This window comes from Pleuronectes platessa, chromosome 1 (assembly GCF_947347685.1).
Source record: "Pleuronectes platessa chromosome 1, fPlePla1.1, whole genome shotgun sequence".
NCBI lineage: Eukaryota > Metazoa > Chordata > Actinopteri > Pleuronectiformes > Pleuronectidae > Pleuronectes > Pleuronectes platessa.
In genome coordinates this window covers 31,109,088-31,120,742 of record NC_070626.1, presented here as the reverse complement: position 1 = coordinate 31,120,742, position 11,655 = coordinate 31,109,088, and the positions used below count along the sequence as shown (strand labels likewise).

At 42.7% G+C, this 11,655-nt stretch overlaps 2 protein-coding genes across 2 annotated transcripts; both read left to right on the top strand.

Moving 5' to 3' along the window:
• Positions 1-484: 484 nt before the first annotated feature.
• foxr1 (forkhead box R1) lies at positions 485-3,361 on the top strand. Its single transcript, XM_053425652.1, has 7 exons — positions 485-605; positions 782-874; positions 1,005-1,189; positions 1,698-1,766; positions 2,631-2,758; positions 3,015-3,247; positions 3,339-3,361. The coding sequence occupies exons 1-7, from the start codon at positions 485-487 to the stop codon at positions 3,359-3,361; spliced, it is 852 nt and encodes a 283-aa protein (XP_053281627.1).
• A 1,125-nt stretch (positions 3,362-4,486) lies between these two features.
• On the top strand, positions 4,487-9,922 carry LOC128462107 (macrophage mannose receptor 1). Its single transcript, XM_053410648.1, has 6 exons — positions 4,487-4,695; positions 5,404-5,568; positions 6,347-6,559; positions 7,227-7,450; positions 8,450-8,754; positions 9,740-9,922. Exons 2-6 carry the CDS (start codon positions 5,414-5,416, stop codon positions 9,920-9,922), a joined length of 1,080 nt encoding a protein of 359 aa, XP_053266623.1. The 5' UTR covers positions 4,487-4,695; positions 5,404-5,413.
• Positions 9,923-11,655: the final 1,733 nt, after the last annotated feature.

Below are 11,655 nucleotides of genomic sequence, written 5' to 3'. Positions count from 1 at the left end.
CCCAAAGTCCCTTGAAACGCTCCTAAGTTATGCATTTAGCAGAACTCAATACGTGTGTATGAAATTTAAATAGTTTGAAATCCCCTGGTTCCCTGTGAGTTTAAATATAGATCATTTAAAAAAGGCTTTTGGCCACAAAAATTGGAACTTTACTTTTTGTGATTGAAGATCCACACTCTTATCTCAGCTGCTGCCAATTAAGCTCAGTTTTGTGGCACCAGGCGTTTGTATTTACTGGACCAAACTTGATTAAGACTCAGACCCTTAATGACTGACTCAGTTCAACGTATGAAACCGAAGTTTTATGTTATTCTAACGTGGGGACTCGAGACGCACACGTGTCCCAGCACCGGCTGAACGCTCCTCAGGTTTAATGAAGTCTAATCAGGCTGCTGAGCTGCAGCTGCAGGATCCGGCCTGTGAGTGAACCTGCTCCTCAGACCTGCTGCTGCTGCTGCACTCACCAAATCCAACACATCCTGACATGACCCTTCATCTGAAAACCAGCGCTCGGCTCTTTGACCTGCACGGCACCGTGGGCCTCACAGACTGGGACCTGGACAAGGAGCTGAAACTGGCAACCATCTCCGACCAGTTTTACCACGGTGACGAGATTTTCTTTGGTTTGGCAGAGAAAACCACAGAGGACGGAAACACAGATTATCACAGAGAAGATTCAGAATAAACAAGTTCCACTTCCCATTTGCATCCAGGAAGAAAAAGAAGTGTAAAGTTTGAATGTGAAGAACCTGTGATGTTTGTGTTTCACTGTGGCTGACAGATGAGAAACTGGTTGACCAGTACGTGGTGCAGAGGCCGTCAGTCAGAGCCTCGAGGAGGAAAGATGAATTTGTTTTCTACGATAAGACATCAGGTGAGTTGAGAGGAAGACAAGCCGAGGTGCTGCAGGACCGACCTGATGCAAAAGCATGTTTCCAGTTTGAGAAACTTCAATTCATGGAACATTTTCACAGAGGTTACACTAACACTTGTTTGTCCGTCAGACACCTTTGTGAAGCCGAGTCCGTGGCTGCTGGTGAATCCAAACATCGTCTGCCCGATCCCACACGGACCAGGAGCAGCAGATCCTCAGGTGTCCTGTGAACCTGCAGAGGAAACGTCTCTGCTGAGTCCTGCAGACAAACCACTGCAGGAGGAACTGCAGCTCCCTGGCTCCACTGAGGACATGGTACAGCCCTTCAGCACTCACTCTGTTCTCTGAGCTTCACAGAATAGAATCTGCCTCCACCTGCATCTACTAGAAATCCAGCCACTGATTCCACAGTCTGCCTGTTTGCGAAACAAGTATCTCACAGAGCGTTCGTCTCATCAGCTTCACACATGGATGGTTTATCGTTTATCGGCTGAGATAAAAACGTCTTATACTTCGGTAACTCGTTCAAACATCGGATCAAACATCGTCTTCATGTTTTCTTAGTTTATTTTTATTTCACATGCTGACACAGATGGATCTCTGTCCTGGCAACAACGTTCATAGAATCTCCTTTATCTATATCAGGTTTTCTTCTAAGTAAAAGCACAGCATTCATTTAGTTACTGTATTGCTTCATATTGAGCTGAATTATGTCGCTTTTATTTTCGAAAAGTTGTGACTAATAATATCATCACCAGGCAGGATGAACACAAAGTTTTCTTCACTCTGCACCATAGACTGTTTATACAAAGTGTTTTTCAAGATCAAGGATGAAGACGTCTCCCGTCGACCGGCCAAGAACAGGCGCAAGGGGAGGACCACCAAAGTCAGGGTGAGGGCATCAGACCTGTGATCCACCAGGTTCACTCAGTGAGGAGCCGCAAATGTCTTCATATCTTTAAACTCATTTGTTTCTCGGCCGTGATCTCACTGTGACTGATGAGCAGCTCGGGTTGATTCTCAGGAGTTCACTCTGCAGTCAGCATTTAGCAATATGTGGATCAAATTGTGATGACACTAATTGAATTGAGCAAAAACTAACACAATTCCAAGCTACACAAACACAAAGACAGGTCTTGAGGAATTAGATTAGTTTATATGATCCTGCGCTTGGTTTCATTCTTCTGAACACAAAATCAAAAACACCTTCAGAATTTTTCTTCTAATTTGGTTCAAGTGTTCAAATGGACTCAAGGATGAACTGATTATAATTCGGAGGTCAAAGGTCAAGGTGGGGACTTTGACTATGCCTCGTGAATGCATTATCTTAAGAACGCCCTGAGAGTATGTTTTCAAATTTGTAATTGATAGTAAGATTTAGCTCTAAGGTTAAGAGGACCTCTGGAAGATGATCCCTCAAGTCTGTATCTAGCAAACCAGTTGTTACTTGGACTCATGAACTGATTATAATTCAGTGGTCAAAGGTCACAGTGACTTCATGAGTCTGGGAAAACATTCTTTTGACTATAACTGCACAGGTGGCATAAAACCCCAGGGCAAACATGCAGACATGTAAATGCTGATTTCAAAGTCTGTTGAGAAGTTAATATTTTCCTGAAGATCTCCTGTTATTTGAGCTGTAATGACGGCGTCTTGCTCGTTTCTTCCAGTGCTCTGGAAATGTCATCGGCTAAATCCACACACACAACGTCAGTGGAATGAGTGATGGGTTTTATTTTTCACCTTTTTATTGCAGGACAGTAAGAACCTGACGCCAGAGAGCTGGCCCCGTCCGCCGGTGAACTACTGCATCCTCATCGCTCTGGCGCTCAACAGCAGCCACAGCGGGAGCCTGAAGGTCCAGCAGATTTACAACTTCATCAGGTCATTATGTGATCGTGTGGTAAAACGCCCCCAGGGGTTTTATGTGAAGGTCAAAGGTCGTGCGCCATGAGATTTTTCCGGCATTCGTTCTGTTTACCGATTTGGAAGGAACCCAATCAGACATTTTAGAAGAGGCTGTTAGGAAAGAACTTCTTAAAGAACCTGTGTGTCGTCTGTGATGGAGTTGCAGGGTTCTAACATGTTGCACCATGCCCGTGGGGGGGGGGTCCTCATAGTCCTCTCTGTCTGTTTCCAGGGAGCACTTCCCCTTCTTTCAGACGGCTCCGGACGGCTGGAAAAACACCATCCGACACAACCTGTGCTTCAGCAACAGCTTCCGCAAAACCTGCAACCAGCTGCGCAGAGACGAGAAGAGGAAGTCGTGCTTCTGGCACCTGACGCTGGACGGACAGCGGCGGCTGCATGACGAGATCCGGACGCTGTCGGGGGAATCGTCCAAGCAGCTGGAGAGGAGCATGTCACACCCGGGTGAGGTGGGAGAGAGCAAGAGGGTTCATCATCTGTGACTAAGATTTCTAGTCACAATGTTTACTAATGGTGTCTTTTCTCTTTGTTTCAGATATAATTCAGAGTTTACTCTAAAAGCATTATGCATAATAAAGCCAAACATGGAGAATGTTCTCTTGCTGCTTATTTAATTTTCATTAACATTTGAAGATCCATGAGGAATATTTTGATTTATTAACCAAAAAAAGTGGAATCAGGTGAAGATATTTAATTTAACGTCCCTTTTGAATAAATTCTTTATTTGTGTTTGTCTGGTTTCGTTGGAGCTGCTTTTTATTACGTTTCTTTAAAGCAAACCATTTTAGTTTCTCTTTCACAGTTATGTTTTTTACAAGCTAATCAGCTGAGCTACATAGCTACAGGTCAGTTGGCCGGCCACGTTTAGCCGAACGTAGACAAACATGTTATTACTCAACCGATGCAGGATTCTTGCTGCAGATAACGTACGTTGGTAGAAAATCATATCGGCTGATGTTAACTTTCTTTACATAAATGAGAACAAATGTTTAAAATCCAGCTCACTTGCAGATCTTTCTTTAACTAGTTCAGTGAAGCTGAACTGTTAAACTGCTTGTTTCTGAAATGTAATAATCAAAATGACGTGGGAGCGATTTCGATCCCAGTTGTCGACGGCGGCTGCTCGCCCATTTGTTCAAAGTTTATAAATATTGGAACACGTGTCCAAATGGCATCAAATTCAGTCCTGCACTTCTTCTGGCCACGAACAAAACGCACAAGTCGAGTGTTCAACCAACACGATGATATTCGAGGCACATACCGAGATTTCTGGAACTAAACAGATGTTCTGTGCTGGAGAAACGAAACAATTCAGCATTTCAACCTGAATTTCTTGCTATTTATCGGATGAGATATAAACGTGTATGAGTATCTGTGCAATACGGACATTAACAGTCACTTGTTAGATGACAAACTATTAACTTTAGTTATTAAAAATTCTGTCTGTACAGAGTTTTCTGAGAAAAACTAAATGTAAACTCAATAAATTCAGTTTCTTTTCTTGAAAAGTCTCCTGAACTCACCTCCCTCAAAAACTAATGGCACCATAAACGTGTTTTATTTTACGGCTGAGCGCAGGTCAATAAATCCCAAACAGAGTTTTCTAACTTCCCTACCGACGCCTCGCGTCTCCTCGTTTGACCCCCCCCATGCAGCAGGTTTCATTTGCTTGCGACTCACAGCTCGTGTCGTAATGTTTTTACTGTGTCAGGTCTGTAGGTAAATCTCTGTCTCATTTGCAAAGAGTCAAATGGTTTGTGCAGCAGATAGTTGACCTGTGAGTGTCTGCTAGTCAAATGAATGTCCTGATACAGAGCAGTGAGCTGTACAGCTTGAAGCTGGAGGCCGAGCAGCAGCAGCAGCAGATCATCGCTGGAGACGTCTCACATCAGGTAACGACGCAGAGCGACGCCTCTTTGTCAGTTATTGGCTGTTTTTAGCAGATTAAGACATTTTATTGATCCTCTGCTGGAGAAAATCACTTGTTACAGCAGCAGAGTCAAAATGAGAAGAAACGTTTCATATAGAGTAGTGAAACGTGAAGTGTCATACAAGAGTAGACAATATATCACGACCAAAAGATGAATCCAGGCGTGAATTCTTAACCTTAAATACCAGGACGTGATTGGCCGTGGGCTTACTCCGGTGATCCTGGGGTCCACGACTGACCATGTGTCCTAAACGTTTAACAAAGATCCGCTACTGTCTGAAGACTGTGACCGTAGGAGTTTGTTTTGTTCACGTAGTTTTATTCATTTCTTCACTTGTCATGCGTTGTTTTGTTTTTTGATTTCTCTGAAGGGACAGAAGTCAGAGGAAGATTTTGAGATAGGAAGTGAAATCTTTATGTATTTGTGAGGAGATGCTCTGACAATGAGGATCGATGACACCATTAGGTTTGATATGTTTGTCTGACAGTGCAGCTGCATTATAACGTTTCCAAGTTCCTTTGTGCAGATCAACTTTCTGTAGCTTTGCTTCAAAGAGCAACGGTTGATTGAGGATGTAAAAATTGTTTTGTTGCTTTGTTTGTGTGTTTGTTAACCTCACTACACACAGAAGCATGGTTTAATAACACAATGATGCTCTCTGTCCCGCAGTGTTATCGTGATGATGAAGAGCGGCCTCTCTGGAGCCTTCCTCCTCCTCCTCTTCCTCCTCTGCACTCCTGCAGAGTCTGGACTGGGAGAAGTGCTGAGGAAACGATATGATTATTACAAAAACAATCATCGCAACTGGGAGGAAGCGCAAAGCCACTGCAGAGGGTGAGCTTCTCTTTTTAAGTCACATGATTGTCAAAAGCAATCAAATGCTTTTATTCATCTATGGCTACCTACTGGTTTATGTTTCTTTGTTACATGTTTGTGTCATGTTGTTTTTAAACGTAACCTGTGATGTCCATGTTCGCTGTAACGAGTAGCAACAAATAAATCAGAATTATTCAAAGTGAAGCTTGAGAGTAAAATTAAGAGTGTTAAAAAGGACAACATCAAAGAAAATTGTAAAAACAAATCACACCCATTAAAATCATGTTTTTAAAGTATGTCCAGTAAAGAATATGTTTTAAACAATACATTTAGAACAGTGAAAATGTCTACTGTCCTCTGGGCCCTGGTCACCCTTAGTTCCCAGCCTCGTTTTAGGAATTATTGATTGGTCGATTTACCATCATAGATTTGAGAATTTGGCATGAATGACTTGTTTAACCGAGGGCCAGACCGTGCTGAGCTTTAAAAGTTTTAAAAAAGAATCTAAAAATCAATCTTAAATTAACTGGCAGCCTTTGACGGGAGGTGAAGACTGAGACATATGGAGGCTAAGCTTGGTGTAGTTTAAAATGGACGCAGATTGACTGACTGACTGGTTCATGTAAATAAATCACTGCATCGTCCAGGATGTAGAAAAACAGGAGAAAGGAAAATGAAAAAAAATGAGTAAAACCTCACGTCTGAAAACATCCTCTGCTGTTGGTGTCACTTCGTTTTTGTGTATTCTGACTCGTCACTGTGCGAATACCAACTTTGATTCTTCTTCTCCAAACAGCCAATACAACCGCGACCTGGCCATCATGTATTCACAGGCGGATACAGAGGGTCTGGACATTGATGATTATTTCTCGTGGATCGGCCTGATCAGAGACTCTCAGAGACACTGGCATTGGTCGAACGAAGATGAATCCAACTTCGAGCCCTGGGCACAGGATGAACCTGACGAAAAAGATGACTGTGTCTTCGTTACTTATGACGACATCTCACGGTGTGGTTGTGTTTTCTAACTGCTGAACAGTTTCTATGCAGGAGGTGTTTGACATGTGATGTGTCTGGTGCATCTAATTCTATTCAGTACTGATAAAATCCGTCAGTCCTGGATTTAGAATTAACCGCAAAACTTCGGCGCAGATTTAGATGGAATTCCTTTTCTCTTCTTCAGGCTTTCGTGAAGCTAAACGCACAACGCTCGTCTCGTTGCTGTAATGCCTGTTATATCAAACTGAATAACAGAGCTTTTATTTTGATAAGATGTGAACTTGAATGGAAAAAATAACAGCAGTTCAGTTAATCACTCAAATTTGTATATAAACCACACACGTGAACAGTAATAATTCTGTTTGGTTTGATGACAAACTTTGACTATAAAATCTTCAGTGCAGATCACTTTGACAGTCACCTTCTCTTTCACAGTGATTATCTCTCTATTCAACCGTTGTTTATTTTTGTGGTGGCCTTAAGAAAGACCACGGTCAGCGAGATAAGGAATTGTATCGAGTCAGGCTGTGTTCTGATGAAACTGTTGTTTGCAACATGAAACCATATCAAAGTTGAAATCCAGAGAGATAAAATAATGTACAAAAGAATAACGTGATTGAATGCATCACATTTCTCCACTGTAATTCTGTATATTTTTTATTTTTTTCTCACCAAAGTTTTCACGCAACCAGCTGTGACCAGTATTTTTTCTTCATCTGTCACGAACCCCACGACGACCATTATCATTATAAGTTTGAACTTAAGTCGAAGACGTGGTGGGAGGCCCAGACGTACTGCAGGGACGTTTACAACGATCTGTCAACTTTCACAGAGGCCTCCGACCTGGACGATGTTGAACTTCCAGAGGACTTTCCTGTCTGGACGGGACTGCACAAATACGGTAAAACACAAACCAGTCATGTTTTCATGAACTCTAATGGGCTCAGTGGACAAACTGGAACTCATCCACTGCTGCGTTGATCATGTGTGAAAGAGAAACTCTGGAGGAAGTCTGAAGACATCTTAGTATACTTGTAGGATGCAGGAAAACAAAAATAAAAAAGCTCGTCCCATCTTTTAGTATCAAGTATGATTTTCCGATAGCTGGCTTGTATTTCTTGTAAAAGACTTGTGCTACAAACTTAGTCCTCCAACTATTATTTAATTATTTCTTTATTTTACATAAGCTCATGGAGCAGCTGCATTTAGGATGAGTCACAATAAAACAAAACATCACTGGCATGTTTCAGAAGTGCTTCACTAAACTAATCAAGGGTGTGTTCCATAAGCACAACACTTAATAGACCAATTACAGTGTCATCTCTCATTCTATATAATTGCAGTTGATATTTTAACAGCTCCATTTGATAATTGCTCAATAATTACTGTGGCTGTCTGTTACAGACTGTTCACATTCTGACACATTATGAAGTTCGTCTTTGAAACCACAGGGAAACACGGCACTTATGACTTCAGACAACGTTTAATTGGTCAGTCGCTCGGCCATTTCTTATTCAGACATTAATCGAGAATGACATAAAGCTAGCAGAGACACTGGACGCCTCTTGGTGTAAGAAAAGAGCCCAGCACCTTCAAGTCGGCTACTTTTACTTCCTTCTTAATGAAAAGCTTTGATTTAAGCTTTGATTTAACATAAAACACCTTATAATTAGTTTCCCGATCAGAAAGCTATTGTGTCCACGTAATCGTTTCCAACCGTCTCCGTTTTAGCAGCTCTAAAAGTCTTCAGTTAATGTGGAAACCAGGCAAATCTAGAGCAGTAGGAACATGAAGTGATTTGGATGAAGCTGTTCATTGCCGTTCAATTAATCAATTTTCTTACCTAAAATAAACAGTTCACCTAATCTGCCTAGCTAAACCTCCCCCCTCTCTCTAGCAGAGGGAGCATGGAAGTGGACCAGAGGCTTGTCGGAGTACAGAGGTTGGTCAGACGCTGAGCCGGGAAACAACAACGACTGTGCCTCCATCTCTTCTCTGAGTAAAAAGATGTCCGCCACAGACTGCAACCTCCGCTACCCCGTCCTCTGCTACTGGGACAACCTGGTCCTGGTGAACGAGAGCAAGACGTGGGAGGAGGCGCTGGAACACTGCAGAGCGCTCGGGAACCACGACCTGGTCAGCGTGCAGCCTGGATCGGAGCATAGCTACATGATGAAGAGGGTCATAGAGGCCCACACTGACGAGGTGGGTTTCAGCAACATGCTTCTGTTAGCTGGAATTAACAGTATGAAACAGGACATTTATAAATATCAATCCTAAAAGTTGGGGTTACTGCTCCTTCAGAAGCTCCACCCCTACATCCATGCACGCTCATGGATGTGGGGGTGGGGGTGGAGCTCGTGCTTGAATAAAGATCTCAACACGCCAGAATTGGCCGTCACTAAAAATAGCATGTCGACAAAATACAAACTTCGTTTTCAACAACAGGAATCAGCTGCCACACCTGCCCTTGAAAAAGCTCATAGTTCAACACCGAGCGTTACCGCTGCAGAACAAGTGTTCGTGACTGGCTGCTGCCAAATTGGAGGATATTTGGTACTTTTGTGTGGTCACCCGGCCCGTAGCGCCATCTGGAGGCAACTCCTGATGGTTTCTCCATTGTTGAAAATGCTCACAGACTTAAACGCCATTTTTTGCCCTTCTGTGACTTCAAATTTTCACTTGTGCACTATTGCGAGAATATTTGTTGGTATAACATCCTGTGAGATAGCGGCGTTAGCATTTCCGGTGTTAGCATAGGAATGATGATAGTAACCCTTTTGAGATGTAACAGGTGATCCACGTTTTTTAATCGCTCCAAGAAAGATGAGCACACTGTTGAATACCGTTCATGGGGGAATCGCTGTTTCAGATTCAGAGATCTCTGTCTCACAGTAGCATGAAGACCCTTGTTGCTGATTTGCTGGAACAGTGTTGTGATGTTCGGATCATTCAGCTCTCTTTCTTTTATTTGTTTGATTTGTTTCTAGTTCCTGCACGCTCACAGAACGTACAGTCATCGGACCAAGGGCGAGATATTATTATAACCCTTTTTTAATGGTTTGAAAATCAATAGTATAAAGCGCAATACTCGACTTTGCTTTATAGCTTTTACAACGGAGGGCAGTTGGGACAAGGTTTTGCAGCATGTGTCATCCATGGAGCTTTATCGGTTGTTTGTTGTCCTCAGGTGTGGACGGGCCTTCGATTCCTGGCCGGTGAATGGTTGTGGGTGAACGGGGCAGATTTGCAGTACACTGACCTGCCCGCCTGCCCCCTGGAGCAGCAGCACTGTGGAACCTTGTCCAAGCAAGGCGACGTCAAGACCAGAAACTGTTCAGAGAAAAGGAACTTCCTTTGTTACTTCTACTAATGACCATCAACGCCACCAGAATGTTCTGCTTCTCCCGCCTCTGTCCAACGACTCAGTTTGGGTTTTGGGTCTTTAGATGCTCGATGTTAATCTACTTATCCACTCATCTTATCTAATCTGCTTATCTACTGAAGACTTCGATGAAACGTCTTCTAGAATTTGATCTGCAACGCTAACTCAATCTGATCTTCCATCTCAGCTTTGTAATTAACGATTGATTCTCTCATAGATCATGTTCTGCTTATTAAAACCAACATATAAGCTGTGATTTAAACTGTTTGTGCATCATTACATTAGAAAAACTTTAAAAAAAATAAAATTGAGATCTGCTGTATAAAGCCTCCAGTTTGACATCTCTTGTCCAGCGCCGTCTTGATTTTCTTGAAACCAGAAGTAACCATATTAGGACAAGCGAGGGGTGGAGCCTGACTGGGGGCTCGAGCTCACGACACGCCCACCTACACCTGCGACCCGCACCCATTGTACGGTAAGAGCTGTCAATCAAACTGTATCCATGATGCCCAAATGCAAACAGTGCTTAATGGTCTATTTGACTCAAAATACGACAGATTGAGACAATAAACTGCTAAATGTTTACGTTAGAATCTGCATTATAATCTACTTTAAATGTATCTGCATTCATTTGCAGGCGGGTTGATGAACGAGATTAGCTCAAGTAAACATTTAAATAAAAATGAAATGTTTGCGGCCGTAAACAGAAGATGGAGTCTTGGCACATACAGTGCCTTGCATAAGTATTCACCCTCTTTGGACTTTTCTACATTTTGTCATGGTATAACCACAGATTAAAATTTATTTCATCGTGAGTTTATGTAATGGACCAACACAAAATAGTGCATCATTTGGAAGTGGGGGGAAATATTACATGGATTTCACAATTATTTACAAATAAAAATCTGAAAAGTGTTGAGTGCATATGTATTCACCCCCTTTACTGTGAAACCCCTAACAAAGATCTGGTGCGACCAATTGCATTCACAAGTCACATTTGCAAGTCACATAATTAGTAAATAGGGTCCACCTGTCTGCAATTTAATCTCAGTATAAATACACCTGTTCTGTGACGGACTCAGAGTTTGTTGGAGATCATTACTGAACAAACAGCATCATGAAGACCAAGGAGCTCACCAAACAGGTCAGGGATAAAGTTGTGGAGAAATATGAAGCAGGGTTAGGTTATAAAAAAATATCCAGAGCTTTGAACATCTCTCTGAGCACCATAAAATCCATCATAAGAAAATGGAAAGAATATGGCACAACCGCAAACCTACCAAGAGGAGGCCGTCCACCCAAACTGAAGAGTCGGACAAGGAGAAAATTAATCAGAGAAGCAACCAGGAGGCCCATGGTTACTCTGGAGGAGTTGCAGAGATCCACAGCTGAGGTGGGAGAATCTGTCCACAGGACAACTATTAGTCGTCTACTCCACAAATCTGGCCTTTATGGAAGAGTGGCAAGAAGAAAGCCATTGTTGAAAGGGATCCATAACAAATCCCGTTTGGAGTTTGCCAGAAGCCATGTGGGAGACACAGCAAACATGTGGAAGAAGGTGCTCTGGTCAGATGAGACCAAAATTGAACTTTTTGGCCTCAATGCAAAACGCTATGTGTGGCGAAAACCCAACACTGCCCATCACCCTGAGCACACCATCCCAACAGTGAAACATGGTGGTGGTAGCATCATGCTGTGGGGATGCTTCTCTTCAGCAGGTA